We start from the raw sequence: 23,334 nt of genomic DNA, 5'->3' as shown, positions 1-23,334 counted from the left end.
ATAAAATAAATGAACATTGAAGTCTTCTTAGCATATGATGCAAATCTAGAAAAAGAATAAAATGGTAATTTCTGAACAAGTATCTCTGAGTGAACAGCATCTTCAAAGTAGATACCATGAAAGACAAGCTAATTATTACACTGATGATTACAGTCTGTGACCCATCTTTCCGAAAGGGTTCTTAAACAGGCGCTGGACGTTTATATCATTTGGAAGCCCAATTATTGTCATAAAGTTGCTTAGTCGTTATGAACTGGAACCTGAGGAGGTGGGTACTATTTAAATAAACGCCACTATTAATGTCATGGAGCATGTGGGCTCATGTGTCTGTCCATCCTCTCTAGGGAATTCCTGCCACTGAACTAGGCTAGGGCAGCCTCTCCCTGGACTACCCTAGGCTGTGTCATATTCCATTTTCTGCATTTCCCGTTTCTGGCCATTGGTTCCTGAGCTGCATTCCGGAACATGCACAGTGCCTACAGATGAAGCAGGGCTCACATGCATGCCTGCTACTCTTCAAATGTATGAAGATGTCCTTGTGATAAAAAAAAAAAAAATTCCCACAGCACGATGAATCACTGTGTTGTAGTTCCTTCTTGGATAAAAGACTCAAAAGTGGGTCCACTATTTTTTAACATTAAAAGAAGTTGATTGTAGTCTCAGAAAAAGTGGGCAACACTGTTCTAGGCTGACCATCCACTTCCTCTGTGAGACTCCCCTAAGCACATTCAAATACAATTGATTAGTTCCTGCCAATCACGTTTCGGCTCCCACACCCTCTTAATTATGTTGGAGTGTTTCCAGTTTTGGAGTTTCCTGATTTATGACCGCAGATGGCCAGTTTCTTCCACTATGAATTTGACAGCCAGGTTACTAATCTTGATTCCCTTCATTCAAAGCTCTGGGGATCTCTCCAGCAAGGGAAAGAAGGAAGGGGAAGAGATTAATTCGGTTTCTGGGAGAGGAGCGGATTTTGAGGTAGGATGTAGCAGAATTTCATAAAGAACGCACTCCAGGGCTGTGGAAACAGCTGGCGCCCATTTGGGAGGCCTGGAGAGTCCCCCGAGCAGGCCCCAGGATGTATGTGGCCGCTGCCCTGTGAGCTGAGGCAGACGGAATGCAAGCTGGGAAGGGGTTTTCTGAACACCAAGGTGAGGCGTAGGAACTCTGCTCAGCAGGCACTGAGGACGCATTGAAGGCAATCAAACAGGTGAGCGGTCTGACCGGATTGGCCACCTAGCGATCAACGTTATAATTTCTCCGGCGCCCTCTCCCAGACTCAGCCCGCCCGCAGGCGGGCTTCGAGCTAGGTGGTGCCGGCGTTCGCAGGGAGCCAAGGCGGGAGGCCGGGCCTCACCACACCGCCCGAGACGCTGTCCCGGTGCTGCCCCGGCCCCAGCCGCCGCCGCCGAGCCGCCGCCGGGCGTTGCACCTGGGCCCGGCTGGCCGCCGATTGGACAGCTCGGGGCGACCCCGCTGTATCGCGAGACGAGATTGGCAGCGCGGGGCTGCATGTGCCCCCGCGCTGGCTTTGTACGCGGAGCCGCCTGCCGGTCCTTTAACAATGGGCGGCGCGGTCGCCCCGGCGGTGGGCCCGAGCTGAGGCTGGTGCTTCGCGGCCGACTGTCCGCAGCATGAACGGGGCCGGCACCCCCCGCACGCCGGCGGGGCTGGGGCTGTGAGGGCCGCGGTTCCGGGTAAGGGAGCGGCAGCGGGGCCGGGCGGCAGGGCAGGCCTGGGCTGGGCGCGGGGCACCGGTCCCGCCGGGGCGAGGCGTGGAGTCTGGCCGGCCCGGCCTTTTGTTCGCCGTTCTGGGGCCGCGCGGTCCTGTGCGTGCTCCCGGGGAGGAGCGAGCGCCCCGAGGCTGGCGGCCTTCGGTCTCCGGGCTGTTTGGTGGGAAGCGTTTCTCCTCAGCGGGACTGTGGCTGGTGTCAGGTCTCCCCGCCCCTTGGGGCCAGCGGGAGAGTTCGAACCTAGAGCTCCGGGAGCCGGAACCGGGCCTGCCCATCCTACTTTGCCCGCGCTTGCATCCAGGTCCGCACATGGGCAACAACTCGGGGTCGGAATTGACCCCATTCTGTCCGGCAGCCAGTGGGGCGGTCCCCAGCACAAGCCAGCTCCTCTCGAACGGGGGCGGTTCGGGCCCTCCGCGAGGCGTCGGGGAATTGGTTTGGATCGGGGCCGGGTTTAGGACGAGCCAGAGGAAGATGAACAGGCAGACAGGGCAGCCTGAGGTCCCACCCCTGGGGAGGGCGCGCCCAGGGCCGTCGGGGAAGGAGCCGGCAGTGACCGCGTCTGGGGTGTGTCTTCCAGACTGAGTTGCCGCGTCTGGCCGGGCGCGCCGCCGGGTCCCATGGAGCTGGAGGGGCAGTGGTGGCGAGGACAGCTGGCTGCGGATATTCACCAAGCGCTTCGGTACAAGGTAAAGCTGCTGCCCGACCCCCCATCCGGTGCCTCCTGTCGGTTATTGTGAGTCTTGGCCCCCCCTGGAAAGAACCGATCAGGTTCTCCACTCAGCTACTTTCCGGGCAGAAGGCGAGTTTTCGTCTTTGCTCAAGGTTAATTAACTTATTGACTCCCTCGCTGGGATCTATCAGGAGAACCTGCAACTTAAATGAGGGGGGTGGGGCGTGGTAGTTGAGAGGAGGGTGATGTGCTTGTTTCGAGATGCAAGATGGATTTGATCTTGTCTTTTAAAAGCTATACACGCTGAGTTTTTATTGGGCAGAGCAGCCCTCCTTGTTCTGTAGTTGCTGTTGTGGGCAGCTATCTGCAGTAAGTCGTGTTCGGACGTGAGATCCACGAACTTGCTTTGAGACTTTGCACAAGTTAATTTTCTGTTTCTCAGTTTGCGAGGAATAATAACAACATGGGACGACTGCAAAATTTTTAAAAGTTAGCACTCTCCATGTGCTCTGAACAGCGCTTGGTGTTCAGTAAGCACGGTGTGGTAACTGTTAATGTCGCTTACCCCTCAAGATTCGGGTCAGTTCAGAAAGCCTTAAGGTGGAAGGAGTTTGCTGCTTTTTTCTACTAATATCAAAGGCAGGAAGTAGACTGGGGAGACTTATAGATACAGAAAAACACTTTTGCGGTGCAGAGCAAGGACTGTGTATTCTTACTCTTACAGTAACTTTTCTACTTTGAGCAGCACAAGACAGCTTAATGGGAGAGTTCTTTTTTGATAACTAGAAGAGAGACCAGATCCAAAATGATCTCTGCCTTAATTTACTTTCACCTTGGAAAAAGAGCCATCCATTAAGTGCAGAAAATTAAGAAGCAAAACAGCTGGCTCTTTAATAAAGATGATTCTGACCCTGGGAGTTCAAAGATCCTGGGATGATAATGAACTTGTAGCTTGAGTTTCTGACCAGGTTAACTAGATTGGAAAATCTGATTCTGACTTAAATTGTTACAACTGAACACTCGTTGACAGCTTGAGATTTCTAAGTGCTGCCCAATTCTAATAATTTCTCAGACACACTAAATACACCTCAGTCCCCTAAAGAATGCTTGCACCACAGGGAAGTCCCAGCCAGGGGATGTTTGTCTGGAGTGTTAGGAAAAGGGTTGCAGGTTTTCCACTTTAAACATTGTCCAGGTACACTTTTGATTTTCTGGGTTTTGGCAGGTGTCCTCTTGAAATGTTCTTTTCTAAGTGTCAGCTTCCTAATTTCTCTAGTATGTGGTAGAATTGATTATTTGATGTTAATGATATCTATATTTTTTAACTGACTCAGGTTTTCAATTTTATATTTTTAAGTGTAGATAATTTTAATCCTGAGTGGTTATGAGTTAATGTTGTCCCTTGAAATTGGAAAGACTTTTTTTTTTTTAACAGGCAGAGTTAGACAGTGAGACAGAAAGTTATAGACAGTGAGAGAGAGACAGAGAGAAAGGTCTTCTTCCGTTGGTTCACTCCCCTAATGGCCGCCACAGCCGGTGCTGTGCCGATCCAAAGGCAGGAGCCAGGTGCCTCCCCTGGTCTCCCATGCGGGTGCAGGGCCCAAGCACTTGGGCCATCCTCCACTGCACTCCCAGGCCGCAGCAGAGAGCTGGATTGGAAGAGGAGCAACCGGGACAGAATCCGGTGCCCCAACTGGGACTAGAACCCGGGGTGCCAGCGCTGCAGGCGGAGGATTAGCCTAGTGAGCCACAGCACTGGCCAAATAGACTTTTTTTAAAAATTCGGATTTATTGAAATTTTTTGTGTATTTGTCTCTGGAGGATCCAAGGAATAAGACAGCCCTGCAGTCATTGCTGATGAGCTATCAAAGGATAAGATAGCACAGGGCCTTTTCTCAAAAAAAAGACAATAGAAATTCCAGTCTGTTAGCTATGATTTTACAGTTTGTTTATTCAACATGTTGAGTATTCACTGTGTACAAGGTGATCTGGCAGGTGTTAGGGCAGCAGCAGTCAGTGAGACCCTGCCTTCACAAGGGCCAGTCTTTTTCACAATTCAGAGCATCCTTCTGGTCTTCTTTTGGGCAGTTGCCATTTGGGTTCTGTAGAGAGTGTTTTCTGTTTAGACTCCAGGTTTGTGGAGAAATAAACTGGTGTGATGGGCATTGTGTCTACTAGGGAAGAGTAAAAATTACAATGAAAGAAATCCTCTTTGACCCCGAATGCCAACCTCACTGTCTTTTTTATAAAATATAATTTACTACCCCTCCCAGAGGTGGAGGACCTTCAAAGCAGGTGTTTATACCTTTGTGTATCCTTTTCTTTCTCATGAGTTTGCTCTGCATACTATTGCTATCAGCTGTTTGAGAAAGTATTTTAGGAGGCTGAATGACAATTGGGAACAATCTTAGCCCTGTGAGAAAATGTTTATCCCACAGAGTTGAATTTACTCGTAGGCCTATATTTCCATCCTGGCAGAACAGTTACCCATTCTGGAAGGGGGATGGCATTGGGGGTGGTGAGCCGATGAGGGCTTGGGACTGGAGATGAAGATACATATTCAGGTCTCTGTGCTTTGGTCCTGTGGGTTCCTGAAAAGCAGATGGGAAGAAAATATTCAATTCTAGGGAATGGGGAATAGACAGAGAAACCCATATGCTTACAGAAGCATACTTATTTTCCCGTGGTTATATAACTGTAGTACCTGGACCAAAAGAACAAAATCTGACAGTCATCTGGTAAGTACTTGTACTTTACCATTGAAAAGGATATAAAGAGAATGTGTTGGACAACTACTGGAAGTCTTCTATTTGATGGTCCTTGGGGTTCCTGCCTTTAGTAAAGCTGGTAAGATTAACATAGTTGAAAATAAAGTTCACCCATGTTTTCCACATATGTTTCCTGGTGAGTCACTAAGACCACCTTCAGGCCTCTTTTCCAGAAGACCCACCCTGGCTTTGTTTATTCCCAACTCCTTATCCCCTGAGCTGAGTTAGGTGTTTTCCTCAGTGTTCCCTGTGATTACCACGTTGTGTTGTAAAGATCTCTGTATTTTGACTCAACTGCTAGACAGAGGCTTGGGACCAATTTTCTAGCTTTTGTCCCTGGGGTTAGCACAGTGCCTGCTGCAAGGCAGGTGATCAATAAATGTCACATGACAGTAGCTGCATATCATGCCATTTCATGTATACCATTATAAAGATCTACAGAAACCAAAGGAGAAAACATTTTAGCAACTATATGAAAAATCATTGTGTTCCCTTTTTTTTTTTTAATTTTTTTTATTTTTTTGACAGAGTGGACAGTGAGAGAGAAAGAGAGAAAGGTCTTCCTTTTGCCGTTGGTTCACCCTCCAATGGCCGCCGCGGCCAGCACACTGCGGCCGGTGCACCACGCTAATCTGAAGCCAGGAGCCAGGTGCTTCTCCTGGTCTCCCATGGGGTGCAGGGCCCAAGGGCTTGGGCCATCCTCCACTGCACTCCCGGGCCAGAGCAGAGAGCTGGCCTGGAAGAGGGGCAACCGGGACAGAATCTGGTGCCCCGACCGGGACTAGAACCCGGTGTGCCGGTGCCGCAGGCGGAGGATTAGCCTAGTGAGCCATGGCGCCGGCCAATGTATTCCCTTTATTTGGAGAAGTATTTTTTTTCTCAATAGCATTTGTTAATGTTTTTATCACTTATATAAAAGGTCCATTTAGCCTATTACTCAAGTAACCTGTTTTTTTTTTTGTTTGTTTGTTTTTGTTTTTACACAAGCAGAGTGGACAGTAAGAGAGAGACAGAGAGAAAGGTCTTCCTTTGCCGTTGGTTCACCCTCCAATGACCGCTGCGGCTGGTGCACCGTGCTGATCCGATGGCAGGAGCCAGGTACTTCTCCTGGTCTCCCATGGGGTGCAGGGCCCAAGTACTTGGGCCATCCTCCACTGCACTCCCTGGCCACAGCAGAGAGCTGGCCTGGAAGAGGGGCAACCGGGACAGAATCCGGCGCCCCAACTGGGACTAGAACCCGGTGTGCCGGCGCCGCAAGGTGGAGGATTAGCCTAGTGAGCTGCGGCGCCGGCTACTTTTTTTTTTTCTTTTTACAATATCAAAAGGTATAAATGAGCTGCCTCCAACCTCCATTATTTCCTGGACCTCTAAAGTTACCATCATTATTTTTCCCTGAAAAGATACCCAGTAAATGAATATATCTGCAAATACGACATTTTTGTCACACAGAGATCATGATACTAGCAGATAGCAGATATTCATTTGTGTACCTTCCTATTCCACCTAAATTTAGCAGAGTTTTCCGTATCAATATGTGTAATATTACTGCCCTTTATTTATTTTTTTTAGAAAAGACTTATTTATTTAAAAGGCAAAATGACAGAGAAAGAGATCTTCCATCCACTAGTTTACTCCCCAGATGCTGAGGCCAGGAGCCTGGAACTCCATCGTGGTATCCCATGTGGGTGACAGGAATTTGGGTCATCATCCATTGCCTTCCCAGGTTTTAGCAGGATCAGAAGCATAGTAGCTAGGACTCCAACTTGGGATTCAAGCACTCCAATATAGGATGAGGCTGTCCCAAGCAGTGGCTTCACCCACTGAGCCACAGCACCTGTACCTTCTCTTTACTTATTTTTTTAAAAGATTTATTTATTTGAAAGGCAGAGTTACAGAGAGGCAGAGGTAGAGAGAGGTCACCCATCCACTGGCTCACTCCCCAAGTGGCTGCGATGGCCAGAGCTGGGCCAATCCGAAACCAGGAGCCAGGAGCTTCCTCTGGGTGTCCCACAGAGGTGCAGGGGCCCAAGGACTTGGGCCATCTTCTGCTGCTTTCCCAGACCATGGCAGAGAGCTGGATCGGAAGTGGAGCAGCTGGGACTAGAACTGGCGCCCATATGGGATGCTGGCACTGCAGGTGTCTGCTTTACCTGCTATGCCACGGCGCTGGCCCCAGCCTTCTCTTTATTTTAAAATCCACATTGACTTGATGTCCAATAGTTTATTTAGCAATTCTGTGTCAAAAGAGTTCAAGCATTTTTCTAAAGATTTCTTTTGAAAGTTAGAGATCTTGCATCCTGGTTCAATCCCTGGATGGCTGACACTGCCAGTACTAGGCCAGGCCGCAGCCAGGAGCTTCACTGGGTCTCCTATGTGGATGTCAGGGGCCCAGATACTTGGGCCATCTTCTGCCGCTTTCCCAGGCATATTAACAGGGAGCTGGATCAGAAGCAGAGCAACCAGTACCTGAACTGGCACCCATATGGAATGTTGGTGTTGCAGGCAGTAGCTTTACCTGATATGCCATTTTGCTGGCCCCAAGCTTTAAGACTGATTTATTTAGTTGAAAGAGTTATAGAGAGGGAGAGAGAGAGGTCTTCCATCCACTGATTCACTCCTCATATGGCTGCAACAGCTGGAGCTGGGCCGATCTGAAGCAGGAGCCAGGAGCTTCTCACAGGTCTCCCACGCAGGTGCAAGGGCCCAAGGAGTTGGGCCATCTTTTGCTTTCCCAGGCCATTGGAAGTGGAGCAGCCGGGGCTCGAACCGGCACCCATATGGGATACTGGCACTATAGGCAGCAGCTTTACGTGCAATGCCATAGCACCAGCACCCCCACATGCATTTCTTAGAAGTGATACAGAGATCTTCCTGTACCCTTCACCTAGTTTCTCACTGTGGTAACATCTTGAAAAACTATAGTACCATGTCACAACCAAGATACTTAAATTGATATGGTCAAGAAACAGTATGTTTCCTGTCATCTCAAGAATCTTTTGGGGTGCTGTGGTATAGTAGGTTAAGCCTCTGCTGGCAGTGCTGGCATCCCCTGTGGGCACTGGTTCAAGTTCCAGCTGCTCCACTTCCCATCCAGCTCTCTGCTAATGCACCTGGGAAAGCAGTGGAAGATGGCCCAAGTAAGTGCTAGGGCCCCTGCACCTTCCTGGGAGACCTGGAAGAAGCTCCTGGCTTTGCCTGGCCCAGACCTGGCCATTGAGGCCATTTGGGAAGCAAACCAGTGGATGGATGATCTCTCCCTTTCCCTTCTTGTCTCTGTTTCTTTCAAATAAATAAATAAAATCTTTTAAAAAAACAAAAGTCTCCTGCTTTTCTAAAAAGTTACACCCTCTTCCCTCCTATCTCACACCCCACCCCCTGAATCTCAGCAACCACTAGTCTGTTCTCTAGTTTTATTATTTTGTCATTCCAAGAATGTTATATAAATTGAATCGTATAGTATGTGACATTTTAGGATTAACTCTTTCTCAGTCAGCATAATTCCCTGGAGATCCATCCAGGTTGTTGGGCATCACACTTTGATTCCACCATTTTGCTATTACAAACAGCACTGCAAAGAACCTCCTTGTAAATAAGTTAGATTTCTAGGACTTGGATTGTTAGGTTAAAGGATAGCTGCATGTTAAAAAATTTATATCACCTGATTGCTCTCCAAAAGACTTATTCATTTGTCAACCTGACCAATAGTATGTGAGAGTTTTTACTTCTTTCAATAGAGCAGCAAAAATTGATGAAAATCGAATCTGGTAACTGAAAAGCCTTAAACACAGTTCAAAAGGCTTGTGGGGAAAAAAATTTCAAAGTTTATTTTTGTGCAAGAAATTCTGAAATCTAGTTTTTTCTTTTTTTTTTTTTTTTTTTAAGATTTATTTATTTAAAGGCAGAGTGACAGAGAGATCTTCTGTCCCTAATGCCCACAGCAGCTGGGCTAGGGAGGCCAAAGCCAGGAGGCAGGAACTCCATCCTGGTTTCCTGCATGGGTAGCAGAGATTGGAGTGCATGGGACATCACTGCTCACTGCTGCCTTCTCAGACACATTAGCAGGAAGTTGGATTAGAAGTGGAGTAGCCAGGACTCAAATTAGCACTCCAATGTAAGATGTGTGCATCCGGCCAAACAGTGCTTTAACCTAGTATGCCATCACACCCTCCCCTGTTACTTCCTAACCAAAAGCTTTGGGCTTCCTGGAGGGATGTATGTGCCTTTGTGTATGGAGTAAATAGTTTTGGAAAAGACTTTTTTTTCCTGGAAACATCTGTTAGGGCAAACTAGATTTCCTTCATTAAAAAATATTTTTAGAAGGCATCCATTCCACTAAGAAATGCAATTGATCACATCATAGATGATTAACAATAAAGAACAGAGTTTTGTTTTAAATTAAATGTCATTGTCTTTTTGTTCAACTTTTTCATTTTTATGTTCCACCCGAGAAAACTGTGTTTTAGGCACTTGTAACACTAATCTACAGATTATCTCTTATCTGAAATGCTTGGCACCCAAAGTCTTTGATTTCAGTGTTTTTAGGATTGTGGAATATTTGCGTAGACTTACCCTCTGAGGATCCCTAACCTCAAAATCCAAAATGCTCCAAAATATAATATGTTGATCCTAGTGTCAGTGATCAAAAGAGTTTTGGATTAGGAATGCTCAACCTGTGTTGGAAAATCAGTGTTAAGTCTTTGCAGTATGAGGCTGCTTCTACAGATCAAACTGAATATTGTTCCTCTTGATTTAGGAGCTCAAGTTGCCCTCCTACAAGGGCCAGTCCCCTCAACTGAGTCTCAGACGGTATTTTGCTGACTTGATTGCCATTGTAAGCAATCGCTTCACACTGTGCCCTTCTGCCCGACACCTTGCTGTCTATTTGTTGGACCTGTTTATGGATCGCTATGACATCTCTATCCAGCAGCTACATCTAGTTGCTCTTTCCTGTCTACTTCTAGCAAGTAAGTATGAAAATAATTGACTATAAATTTTCATTAGTTATATAATAATGCAAATTTATATAGAACTCAGTGAAATATCACCAAATCTCATTCATTCCAGTTTACTATTATCAGGAAGTTTTTGTTGAAAGTGCTTCTTGGCATAATAATTCTTAACTAGATATTAAAAAGTAGCTGTTGAGTCTTTGAGAAACAAGTAACTAAGCCCCACATCCCAAATATTCTGATAAAAATGCCTGGGTCACCCCAGATCTGTTCAGTCAGAATCTACATAAGAGGGCCTGAGAAGTCTTTCATTTTTATTTAGAAATCCCAGAGGTGATTATGATGTCTCTTTCCAGTTGAGAACCACGGTCATAAAGCAGTGATTTTCAAGGAGCAACTTTGTCCCGCAGGGGACACTTGGTATAGAGACAGTTTTGGTTGTTATAATCTAGTAGGATGCTATTAGCATTCAGTTCATGGGGGCCTGATACTCTGCTAAATATTCTAGAATGGCCAGGACAGTTCCCCATGACAGCATTTTCTGCCCAAAAATCAATGGAGCTGAAGTTGAGAAACTGTGTCTTAAAGGTAGCATTGCTATTATACAAAGTTACTTCCAAAAGTTAATGGCAAATGAAATTAAGTTTATTTTAGTGTAAAAAAAAATTTTTTTTACAATCCATGCACAGTTTTTCCTAATATACATTTTTCTACAAACCTTTTCAAGACCCTCCATATATGTGAATCTCTAAATTTTTTACACCAAAATAAATTTAATTGCATTTTCCACATTTTGAAGTGCCTGCATATTGTTAGAATGCTATTTACTAATGAATTAGCTTACTGAACTAAATGTTCATGTGCAAGTGCTACAGATTTATGAAAACCTTTGCTTATGCAATAGACCGACTGTGTAGTAGGCTTTAAGACAGACTGATACAGCTCTGTTTGTTACCCATACAGAATGTACTGTGCTGGGCTTTTTGACACCCCTCTGTTTTCATATCTTCCTGTACCTCATTTTATTGCTTGTTAGTACCCTCACTAAAGAGAAAATACAAGTAAAGGAACTGAAATTGGGTTTTTCTTCTTTTAGTAATGTGAAAAGATTGGTACTGAAGTAGAATCAATAATGTGGTTTTTATTTTATCCATGTCATTATAATAGAAATTTAAGCCCTATTTTAAAGTAGTATATGGATATATTAACAGCCTATACCTCTTTGCCACCCTCCAGTAGAGGGTTTGGGAATCCAATAAGCATGCTGTCTAAGGGACATTTACCTCATGCCACCAGGTTCTTCTAGAACACCCTTGTATTTTCATTGCTAATAAACGTAAAACTGAATGCAGTCTTATGTGGCGTCATTTCTGGTACTAATTTCCTCAGATTTTAGTTTATTTTATTCTTCCTTTGATCTGATGACACCTACTTATTTTGACCCTCTGAATGTCTTTTTTAAGTTATTTTAGATCCCTTGTAGAACCAGAAAGCATGTTTAAAAAAAAAAAAAATAGTCCCAGTGATGACTTCCCACAGCCTGTGAGTTCAGGTAGAAGCTGCTTAATGTAGCATTTCGAACCTTTCGTCTGGACCTAGCCACCTTTCTGATCTCATTATCCAACCCCAATCCCCGTGTACCCTGAGCTGAATTATTAGAATACTACCTAATTTCTGAATATCTATATTTCTCCTTTAATCTGTTATTCTCTAAGATCCAGGCACATTGCATGTCCCTACCCTCCTGAAGCCAGTACATTTACAATTGATTTTTAAACTTTCATGCTTATAAGTAATCACATGTACAACATTTTGGGGCTTAAGAGTTTGCATAGGATTGGAAAAACCTCTTGACAGGTCAGATGTGTGAGATGAATCCATAAATGAAATGGCTTTTTATTCTATGGAATGTTTATTATAAGATCAGTTTATAAAGAGAAACCAGCCATCAAATATGTAAATTAGATTATTTTAAAAATTGGTATCATTAGTGGAAAATAACTTTGTATGCTGTGGCTATTACTGTCATTACTAAGTCCCACCTGCTCAATACCTGCAATGTTGTTGTTAAAGATTTATTTGAGAGGCAGAGTTACATATAGAGAGAGGGAGAGAGAGAGGGGTCTTCCATCTGCTGGTTCACTCTCCAGGTGGCCGCAGCAGCCATAGCTGGGTTGATCCAAAGCCAGGAGCCAGCAGCTTCTTCCAAGTCTCCAATATGGGTGCAGGGGCCCAAATGCTTGGGCCATCTTCCACTGCTTTCCCAGGCCATTAGCAGGGAGCTGGATTAGAAGTGGAGCAGGTGGCTGGGGCCGCAGCTCAATAGGCTAATCCTCCGCCTGCAGTGCTGGCACTCTGGGTTCTAGTCCCGCTCAGGGCGCCAGATTCTGTCCCAGTTGCCCCTCTTCCAGGCCAGCTCTTTGCTGTGGCCCGGGAGTGCAGTGGAGGATGGCCCAAGTTCTTGGGCCCTGCACCCCATGGGAGACCAGGAGAAGCACCTGGCTCCTGCCATCGGATCAGCGCGGTGCGCCGGCTGCAGCGGCGGCCATTGGAGGGTGAACCAACGGTAAAGGAAGACCTTTCTCTCTCTCTCTCTCTCTCTCTCTGTCCACTCTGCCTGTCAAAAAAAAGAAAAAAAGAAGTGGAGCAGGTGGGATTTAAACTGGTGCATATATGGGATGCTGGTGCCACAGGCAGAGGCTTAACCTACTATTCCACAGCATGGCCCTGCACACCTGCAATTTTTAAAAGTGTGGTATGAACCAAGTGGGAGACTTATCTGGGAACTGTGAAGTAATGAACAATGAATAGTCAGTTCATAGACTGACAGATTTGTAATCAAAGTTTACTTACTAATAACCTAAATGAGTTAGGGTTACTAAACAAGATATTCATAAATTATCTGTTACCACCAAAGTTTACTAAGAGCTGTAGTTAAATAACAAGAATTTTGGCCACCTGTAGTGCTTGGCATTGGTACTGAGTTCCAACAGTTTTCACAATTTTGAAGAAGAATGTTTGTGTATCATCTCAGGTTGACTTGAATAGAGTTTTCAATTGTTCTTATTCTCAAACTTATATATTATTATTTATTCAAGGTCATGACCAATTTTACTGACTACTAAGTGGTTTAATTTATAATATGTAGTGATTTTTGGTACATTTTCCAGGCTTTAGAATCTGTATTTGCTGAGGTTCAAATATAAATTGTATAAGTCACCTATTACTGAGAGAATCAGATGCCTTTTCCCTTTGTTAGCTTCTAACCCCCTTTCCCTGAGAGAGAACTGCTTTTGCCTTCTGCCTTTTTTTCCAATGGAGAATGGGAATGTGTGTGAAATAGTTTTCAGAGTCTCAGCCTGTCCCAACTAGGCAGCACTCCAAGTAGTGTCAGCTCTTGGCCCTACACTAGTGTCGGCAATCTTAGCAGCCGTCTCTCCTCTCTCTGTAACTTTACACAAAAAGAGAACTGATAGCCTGTTTTTAGTATGTGCTATTTTAAATTTCTGGAGTTAATTCTAGTGTTTCTTATATTCTTATTTTTTTATATTTGGATACCAAATGGCAGCTCTCCTGTTATCATAAATGTTAATAAGCAAAGCTTCTCTCCTCAGAATAATTAAACTGCATGTGTATCACTCTCCCAGCTACTCCCTGCTTTGGGATAGGGGTCCTTTATATAAAAGGGAAAAACAGCTTACAAAACTAGATGACAATTGAATACCAGTTATGAAATAGGTTGGAGGCTGCACGTACTTGGGTCAAAGATGAAGCACAGTTTGTAAGTCCTAGGTAATGCTTACCCAGCTGCTGGAGTCTATACTATTAAAAGACAATAAAAAAGGGCCTCTGAGTCTCTAGAGGGTAGCATATAGAACAATGACTATAGTAATGATTTCCTGGATTTGGAGTCATCAACAATATGAATTTCAACAACTCTTGAATCTCAGGTTTTCTCTCTACATACAAAATAAAAATAAAGACACTTAAAAAAAAATAGGAGGAGCTGACATTAACACAGCAGGTTAATTCACTTGCTTGAGATGCCTGCATCCCATGTGAGCACCCGTTTAAGTCTCTGCTGTTCTACTTCCAGTCCAGCTCCCTGCTTAGGAAAGCAATGGAGGATGGTCCAAGTGCTTGGGCCCCTGCCACCCATATGGAGACCCAGATCAAGTTCCTGGTTCTTGCTTTCAGCTTGGCCCAGCCCCGGCCATCGTAGCCTTTTGGGGAGTGAACCACCAGATGGAAGCTTGCCCTCTGTCTCTCTCCCACTCTCTGTGTAACTGACTTCAAATAAATAAATCTTTTTTTAGTAAATAAATAAAGCACCATGGAAACTGAAACACAAACAGTTCAGCATCATAAGCATTCATTCTCCTGTAAGTTTCTCTAGTCTTTATCCTGGCTCCCTATCCCTAAAGCTTCTGGCCTATTTTTTTTTTTTAATTATTTATTTGAAAGGCAGAATTACAGAGAGGCAGAGAGAGAGAGGTCTTCCTTCCACTGGTTCACTCCCCAGATGGCTGCAATGGCCAGGGCTGCACCGATCCGGAGCCAGGAGCTTCCTCCAGGAGGGTACAGGGGCCCAAGGACTTCATCCATCTTCTACTGCTTTCTCAGGCCATAGCAGAGAGCTGGATCAGAAGCAGAGCAACTGGGACTTGAACCAGCACCCATATGGGATGCCAGAACTGCAGGTGGTGGCTTTACTCACTACGCCACAGCGCCGGCCCCTGCTTCTGTCCTATTCTAAAATACTCTTTTGTCCTGGGAACTTCTCATGTTCTAACTCTTTCACATGTGTATACTGGTTTCCCTTGGCGGCTGTAACTACCATTAAATTTATGGGAAGTATGGAAGCAATCTTGGAAATGAGTATTAGGTTAGCAAAGCTTTTTACTGTTTTCTAATAGTTGAAAAATTATGTCTCATGGTTTGAGTTATATCTCAACTTTTAATGAGCTTAGATTGATGTTTTCTATGAATTACCCTTTCCTGTTCTTTACTCATTTTCCTATTAGATTCATGGTCTTACTAACTTGTGAGGTTCCTGGTGTCTATTAAGGATATGACTTCCCCATTTAATAATAAAAGAATAGAATATGGGTTGGCAGAGCACACATTGACATCTGATCTATATCCTTCTCAGTACAGAAATCTTGTCCAGCACATATTCACCATTTACATGTGGCTTTGAGACAATGTTGGTTTCCATGGCTGATCTCCTGTAAACCTAGTGCTTTGTTTCTGTGGCCTCTAATTCTTTACTTTCTGGGAAGCAGATATGGACTTCCTGTGCTCTTACTTCCTTCCTGTTTGGGGCCTTTATCAATATAATCACATGGTTCCTGGAATTTCCTTTCAATTGAAGAACTGATCTTTGTGATCTGTGTATGGTATTGTGGCTAAGTACATTGAAAATATACACACATAGCGTTCAAGACAACTAAAAACATAGCTAAGAATGCAGGTATTCATTGCTACTATCAAACTTTGAAATCTTTTTATATCCATGTTATCCATGTATGAAAAAGTTCCCAAAAACTTGGGTTAAAATTGCAAGTGTAGTTATTTATGCAGTATGAGGTTGTTTGTAACTTTGCAAACTAGATGCAAAGTCTTGCACATTTATAATAGCCAAATACATTATAAATATAGAAGTCTCGTAGATACTTAATAATACAGAAGTTTGTTGATTTGGTAGTTACAGCCATGCAGCTTGGTGCAGTACTTTGGTCTTGAAGTACAGATTTGGGGATTCAACTACACATCTTCATTTTGGCTTTTCCCCCCCTTTAAATGAAATCCCCAACGTCACTACCTTGGTTTCCTGAAGTATGAAATTTATCTTATACAATTGTACTTTCGCTGTTCAAATTTTCAAGGAGAGAATACAAAACATTCTTGATCTTTGGATTCTGGTGTATTAATTTCTTAAAAGGAATGTCAAGCATGATATAAATAAACTTGTTAATTTTTACAATATTTCTTTGAAGTATATTGCCAGTATTACTGCTGCTATACAAACAGCAGGGTGCTTTGAAAATATTAATGATTCATCCAGAGGGATTGAACTAAATTCTCAGGTCATTCTTCTGAAGAATTTCACTTCATTATACTAAGAACAGTGGATTCCTCTCCTATATTTTTATTCAGTGGTAATGCTAGATAATCATGTGATAAAGACCATTTTAGTACTTTCAACCACACCAAGCGTATGCTTTTGGCAAAACTTGTAAAATTCACCTTTATGTGGTTTGCATTATGAAGGACTATCTCAATTCTTTTTTAGATTTATTTATTTATTTATTTATATTTGAAAGGCAGAGTTACAGAGGAGCAGAGGCAGAGAGAGAGGGAGAAAGAAAAGTTTTCCATTCGCTGGTTCACTCCCCAAATGGCCACAAACACTGGAGATGGGCCAGTGAGGAGTCAGGAGCCAGGAGTTTCTTCAGGGGCCCAAGGATCTGGGCCATCTTCTACTGCTTTCCCAGGCCATAGCAGAGAGCTGAATTGGAAGTGGAGCAGCCAGGACTAACCGGTGCCCATATGGGCAGGCGCCAGTCCCTAGATTCTTAAAAGTCTGAATTATATATATGTTTTGTATCAACTTATACTTGCAGCCAGATATTTACAGCATAGTTGAGATCTAAAGTTCAAAATCTCTCTTGAGTAGGAAGAACTGACACCCCTCTTCCTCTGCCTTCCTCTCCACCTTGTGCCTTGTCCCTCTCCCTACTCCCTCCTCTCTCTCCTGCTTCTTTAGGCTTAGTTTCTTCTCAAGACATGAGTGCAGAATCTCTTGGCATCAGAGACAAAAACCTCTTACACATTCTTTCCCTCCAACCCCAAGGCAGGTCGTCATGATCAAGCTTCCACTGGCTCTAGCTCTGCCACCCATACAGGGAGCATCTGGGCTCAGTATCCTGGCCACTTTCATGGGTTGTAGCAGCTTTCATATGTGGTACAAACTCATCCCTTCTAGAAGAGAAATCTCACAGGAAAACTCTTCTGGTTTCTTTTGCTGGAGCAGTCTTTGGCTCTTCTCCAAAAAATGTTTTTAAATGGGAGCCAATCTTGTGGCATAAACGTGTAAGGCTGTTGCTTATAATGCCAGCATCCCACATGGGTGCTGGTTTCTGTCCCAGCTACTCTACTTTCAATTCAGCTCCCAGCTAATGGCTTGGGAAAAGCAGCAGAAGATGGCCCAAGTGCTTGGGCTCCTTTTACCCATGTGGGAGGCCTGGAAGAAGCTCCCGGCTCATGGCTTCGGCTTGGCCCAGCCCTGGCAGTTGCAGCCATATGGGGAGTGAACCAGCAGATGGAGAGCTCTCTATCTCTTCATCTCTCTCTGTAACTGTGACTTTCAAATATGCAAATAAATCATTAAAGTTTTTAAATGGATAAAAAGATTTCTGAGAAAACAAAATACACTGAAATATAACAAAGTCCTTTAAAAATTTTTATGTATGTGCTTCTTTAGTAACAGTCTGGCAAAAATTTTGAATAAGAATGAATATAGGCCGGCGACACGGCTCACTAGGCTAATCCTCCACCTTGCGGCGCCGGCACACCGGGTTCTAGTCCCGGTCGGGGCGCCGGATTCTGTCCCGGTTGCCCCTCTTCCAGGCCAGCTCTCTGCTGTGGCCAGGGAGTGCAGTGGAGGATGGCCCAGGTGCTTGGGCCCTGCACCCCATGGGAGACCAGGACAAGCACTGGCTCCTGGCTCCTGCCATCGGATCAGCGCGGTGCGCCGGCCGCAGCGTGCCGGCCGCAGCAGCCATTGGAGGGTGAACCAACGGCAAAGGAAGACCTTTCTCTCTGTCTCTCTCTCTCTCACTGTCCACTCTGCCTGTCAAAAAAAAAAAAAAAAGAAGAAGAATGAATATAAACATTTATTGTGTGAAATCTATAACTGTAATATGAGTGTTGTAAACCTCAATGTAAATTAGAACAAAATACTGGGAATTAGAAGGCTTTAGTTTTAGTTTCCCTTCTGTGGACCACCACTGAACAAAAACCCAAAGAAACTTGAAAACAACTCTGCTTCTATTGCTGACATTTGGAAAATCACAATGGTATTTCAGAAAGTATCTCTCCCTTCTTTTTTCTCCCTTTTTTTGTTAACAGTCTTAACTAGATTTTTGTTTTAAATGGAGTGTTTTGTGAAATGGTAACACTTGTGTTGGACATTCAACCCAGTTCTCACCCCTCAATTTCTTTCAGAAATTGAGATTATGCTGGAAATATGCAAAATGAAACACTTAAAACTTGGAAGTATTTTTTATTTCAAATATACCTATGACCCTTAAATTCTTTAAACCCACTTCTACTCTAAAATAATGTATTTTCTTCCCCCACCCACCTGCTGAAATTTCCTGAAAACATTTAGCTAGTGAGATTTGAATGAGTTTTTAATTAATTTAAAATGTTAAATGTTGATATGTTCCAAGCATATTTTTTTTTCCAGGAGAAAGTGAAAGTTTGGGCACAGTAGTACTGGAAAAGAAAACATAATGCAAATATGAGAACCATAGAGAGTTCTGGCACAATTGTGTCTATGTGAGGTAGGGGAAAGAGTATTTTTAGCTCTAAATGCCGGAAGACAGTCTATCCCATTTAACTGACTCATCCTATAGTGATCACTTGCCTAACGTTTTCTCTCCTCTTCCCTTTTCTTATAAGGTAAATTTGAAGAAAAAGAAGATAGTGTGCCTAAGCTAGAACAGCTCAACAGCCTGGGTTGTATGACTAACATGAATCTAGTATTAACAAAACAAAATCTGCTACATATGGAACTATTACTATTAGAAACCTTTCAGTGGAACCTCTGCCTTCCAACAGCTGCTCATTTCATCGAGTATTATCTTTCCGAAGCAGTACACGAAACAGATCTTCATGATGGCTGGCCAATGATTTGCTTGGAAAAAACTAAACTTTACATGGCCAAATATGCAGATTACTTCCTAGAAGTATCTTTGCAAGGTAAGATGTTGTGAATGCCAGTAAGTGACTTGTGTACCTATGACTTGTATATTCTGTTTCTTAAGTTCATTTTTGATGTCTCCACAGATTATGCCTTTCTAAATTATGCACCTTCTTTAGTAGCTGCTGCGTGTGTGGCTTCTTCAAGGATCATACTTCGTCTTTCTCCAACATGGCCTACACGACTGCATCGTCTTACTGCTTACTCCTGGGATTTCTTAGTGCAGTGTATTGAGCGGCTGTTGATGTAAGCCTTTTTGTTCTGGTGTTTCTAATTTCACATTAATATTTTTCTTCATGTATAAGGTGCCTTAAAAATAACTTCTCAAAGACACAGTTTTTTTTGTTTTGTTTTGTTTTTAAATTTTCTTGACAGGTAGAGTTATAGACAGTGAGAGAGAGGGATAGAGAGAAAGGTCTTCCTTCCGTTGGTTCACTCCCCAAATGGCCACTATGGCCAGCACTGCGCCGATCTGAAGCCAGGAGCCAGGTGCCTCTTCCCAGTCTCCCATGCAGGTGCAGGGCCCAAGCACTTGGGCCATCCTCCACTGCCCTCCCGGGCCACAGCAGAGAGCTGGACTGGAAGAGGGGCAACCGGGACAGAATCCGGCGTCCACATGGGATGCCGGCGCCGTAAGCGGAGTATTAACCTAGTGAGCCATGGTGCCGGTGGCACAGCTTTTAGGATACTTGCTCTTGGCAGCTTCTTGCTACCATGAGTACCCCCCTGCAGTGGGCAGTACTTGATAGATGGGATGCCCCTTTTGGTTGTTAAAGCTAGCTAGAAGTTGTCATTGCTAGTATGATCTAGGTACATGATAAGGAAAGGATCTGCTCATGTGTAAATCCATAACTCGAAGATTTATCCAGGCAGTTCTTGCCCCCATTTCCACATCTTTGAATTTTGAGGGCCACAAGGATGTTACCAAAATGGGAGCCACACTTAAGTGTTTATTGTGGATATTTTTTTCCAAGACAGAAAAGGCCCTCAAAACTACTGGCAGGTTCACATAAAGGGAAACAGCCTTAGAAGGATACAAGTGAGGTCCTGCTTTTGCTGGGATTATTGTGTACTGACTGCTACCTAGGTAGTGCTGGCAGTTTATAAAATCAGCTATTGACAAATTGGGGTGGGACTTCTTGCAAATTCTTCACAAGTAACATTATTAATACTTTCTCTCCCATGTTTCAGTGCTCACGATAATGATGTGAAAGAAGCAAACAAACAGAGAGGACAGGCAGGACCTCAGTCAGCACAGCTAAGTGTGTTCCAAACAGCCTCCCAGCCCACACGGCCAGGTCACTTTCAGCAACCCCAGTATCTCCATCAGACACATCAGACCTCTCTGCAGTATCGCCATCCTGTATCAGAACAACCAAGCTGTCAGCAGATTGTGTCTACCACACACACCTCATCTTACACACTACAGACGTGTCCTGCTGGCTTCCAAACTAGTGTTCATGGCCTTGGGCATGTGCAGACTGGTGTTGGGATGTCACTGGCAATACCAGTAGAAGTTAAGCCTTGTCTGACTGTTTCTTATAACCGGAGTTATCAGATAAATGAACATTACCCTTGTATTACTCCATGCTTTGAGAGGTGATTATGTGCAAAGTTAGTAACTGGCCCAGGCTATTTTGTGTCTTGAAGCTCTAGGGCAAGCTTTTTGTAAACGTGTTCAAGGAAAGGGATCCCAGTGACACCAGAACTCTTCAGGTACCAGCACGAGTGAATATCCTTTTCAGTGCACCCTGAACACCTGGGAGGACGGAGCAAACACTGCAGCAGTTTAACACAGTGTGTCAAATCCTGTTACAACAAATCCCTGGATGACAGAAATGTTCAAGCCCTGGCTGATGGTCCAAATATTTCAAAAATATCCAATACGACAGAAAATCTGGACAGATTATAATGTACTCTTTTGAGATTTGACCTGTGGTGGGCTCTGGGCCTAAAGTTGGCTTATATGTCAAAGATTAATGTTTATCTGTGGACTTGCCAAACACTCTTTTATGAAGGAAAGTTACAGTATTAATTTTTGAAGGTGTCTTTTTTCTTTATTATTATTCTACAGTTTTGAGTTTTGAAGTTGATCTACAAATGAATTTTTGACTAAATTTAAAGTCACTGAATTGTTACACTGTACCAACCTGTGGAGTAAAAGAAAATGATTTTTTAGCTGATTCTATAGAATGTCCTATCATAAATGTAAAGGTATCTGGATTTATGTGCTAAAATTAAGGGTGGAGTAGATCTCTTTAAAATCATGGTCATAATTTTTTGTTTTCTTTTTTTTCCCTAAGCGATCAACCTCAGATCTTTAGAATGAAAACACATTTAACTCAGGGAATTGGTACTACTTGGAAACACTTAACTGTAATGCAACATGCTTTGGAAATGTTATCATATGAACTACCGTTATAACAGATTAAAATACTATGAAGATGTGTTTTCAAATGAGAACATAATATTGTGGCACAGAATGGATGAAGTGGTGATTCCTATGATTCATAATACATATATATTTTGCATTTCTTGGTGCAATTAATGATTTACACTCAGATTTGATATTACTCTAAAGGAAAGGTTTTTCAAGGGAAGGCCTATCTGTAAAAATATCATTACTATAATAAAGCTCCATAGGCTGAGTTTGAAGTGCAGTATGGCCAGCGTGGTTCTCAGGTTGTGCTACAGCAGCACTTTGTTATGTGAAATACAGGTTTCATAAGCAACCCTTGAATCCAGCTAGTCAGTCTGAACAGGCAGGGGTACTGATTACAAAATTTCAGTACCTGCTTTTACTGGATTATCCCCACAACTGCCCTGGGACATTTCACTGTACTGGTAATGAGTGAAAACGACATAGTAGTCATGATAGCAAGGGCAGTTTGCCTGTAAAGCATTTTGGAGGAATAAACTTAAAAAGAAAATCATAGTAATAACTGAAACTATACATTGTGCTCTTATCTGTGGGACAAGAGATTTGGTGGAGGGAAGCTTTCTGGTTTAAAAATTAGTAAGGTGTGTCTCTGTTTTTTTAAAGATAGCACTTGAATAGAAGGGAATCTGCATGGCAGGGATGTGACTGCCACAAGGTGCATTGAAGATAAACTTCTTAAAAGATGAGTGGGTATGCAGCAGGAGTCTCAGTAATCAAGCCAATGGCCTTTGTTAGGAAGGGACTGATCCACATGGCTCCAGTGGATGAATGTGGGTGAGTGGCTTCTGCCAGCATGAATTCTTAGAGAAATGTCCTTTTCTGTAAAGGAAAATAACTTATATTTAGAGTATAGAGAGCATAATGCGGATTTATTAGTCTGGTAGATAAATTTAAAAAAAACACTCAGGTAAGAACACACATGACATTTTTCAAGCATGGAAATTGTTTTTTGAAAGAATCATCACTTTTGCTCTTTAAAAGAAGGCTGCTAATTGGATTTTGGTAGTTCTTACCTTAAGAAAACTTGAATTAGGAAAAGTGGGTTCAAGAGAGAATATATCTTTAACATTCACATTCAGAACCCAGCAACCTGGAGTCCGGATTTTCAGTATTTTAACTACCTCAGTAATACTATGAATGTAAAATATTAGGATAGCGATCCTAACTTGAACCAACAACCAGTGCCTGTGGTAATTTAATGTCTTGTCAAATGCTTTTATTGATTGGTTTATATGTCATTCTTGTTATAGAAGAATATGCCTTTTTAAAGTTTATTAACACGTTCCCAATTTATATTTAAAAACTAAAGAACACTGGATTAATCTTTGTTGGGGGGAGTAGAATAAACGAATTGATTACTCTTGCTGCATACCCGCAGTGGGGTAGGGTGGTTGCACAACCAGAACTATTTTTAAAACATTTAGGTTTCATTATAAATACAGGTCACAGTTGCTAGCATTGGGGGATAGGGGAGGTGTTGTATAGGTTTTCTTTAATTTATTGATTAGCCTTTAAAGCTGGGTGGTTTTTTTTTATTTTGTTTTTGGTTGAGATTACCGGACCATCATTAAGTGTGTACTGTGAAGGTATTAATGATATGTATAAAGGGCTTTACCAAAGTCCATTAAATAAACACTACTCAAGTACAGACTGCAAACCAAAATGTATCTGTGTTATGACATGAATTTCAAATAGCAAATATGGTGCTAAGTTCTACACCAATGGAATATTAGATGAGTGCTATGCACTTAATTTTAAAATAAAACTAGTTTTCAGTAAAAA

At 43.2% G+C, this 23,334-nt stretch overlaps 1 protein-coding gene and 1 long non-coding RNA gene across 7 annotated transcripts in view; one reads left to right on the top strand and one right to left on the bottom strand.

Annotated features, from left to right (window-relative positions):
• Positions 1 to 848: 848 nt before the first annotated feature.
• CCNJ (cyclin J) lies at positions 849 to 23,334 on the top strand. Of its 4 annotated transcripts, none has more exons than XM_089314650.1 (6): positions 849 to 1,210; positions 2,314 to 2,422; positions 9,928 to 10,138; positions 18,812 to 19,111; positions 19,199 to 19,358; positions 20,304 to 23,334. In XM_089314650.1, exons 2-6 carry the CDS (start codon positions 2,354 to 2,356, stop codon positions 20,713 to 20,715), a joined length of 1,152 nt encoding a protein of 383 aa, XP_089170776.1. In that variant the 5' UTR covers positions 849 to 1,210; positions 2,314 to 2,353; the 3' UTR covers positions 20,716 to 23,334. The 4 variants fall into 4 exon arrangements, with proteins under 4 accessions (XP_089170776.1, XP_002718594.1, XP_089170778.1 ...); XM_002718548.6 differs by lacking the exon at positions 849 to 1,210 and adding an exon at positions 1,445 to 1,697; XM_089314651.1 differs by lacking the exon at positions 849 to 1,210 and adding an exon at positions 1,783 to 2,034.
• The window catches only part of LOC138845328 (uncharacterized), a 44,520-nt gene continuing 25,523 nt past the window's right edge, over positions 4,338 to 23,334 (bottom strand). For 2 of the 3 annotated variants that reach the window (XR_011382340.2, XR_016222074.1), the window contains exons 3-4: positions 4,712 to 4,997; positions 4,338 to 4,580 (exon numbers count right to left, since the gene is read on the bottom strand). This is a non-coding gene — a long non-coding RNA (uncharacterized LOC138845328). The remainder of the gene's footprint in view (positions 4,581 to 4,711; positions 4,998 to 23,334) is intronic. The other variant, XR_011382341.2, reaches the window with a different exon arrangement.

The sequence above is a fragment of the Oryctolagus cuniculus genome, chromosome 15, assembly GCF_051225735.1.
Source record: "Oryctolagus cuniculus isolate XC-2025 breed Fujian yellow rabbit chromosome 15, ASM5122573v1, whole genome shotgun sequence".
In the NCBI taxonomy this organism is placed as follows: domain Eukaryota; kingdom Metazoa; phylum Chordata; class Mammalia; order Lagomorpha; family Leporidae; genus Oryctolagus; species Oryctolagus cuniculus.
This window is presented reverse-complemented; position numbering and strand designations above follow the sequence as displayed.

What these genes read in the sequence shown, in the direction of transcription:
- CCNJ (XM_089314650.1), top strand. Translation starts at nt 2,354, where the DNA reads ATGGAGCTGGAGGGGCAGTGGTGGCGAGGACAGCTGGCTGCGGATATT. An exon ending in ACCAAGCGCTTCGGTACAAG is followed by an intron (nt 2,423 to 9,927) that starts GTAAAGCTGCTG and finishes CTCTTGATTTAG; the next exon opens with GAGCTCAAGTTGCCCTCCTA. An exon ending in CCTAGAAGTATCTTTGCAAG is followed by an intron (nt 19,112 to 19,198) that starts GTAAGATGTTGT and finishes ATGTCTCCACAG; the next exon opens with ATTATGCCTTTCTAAATTAT.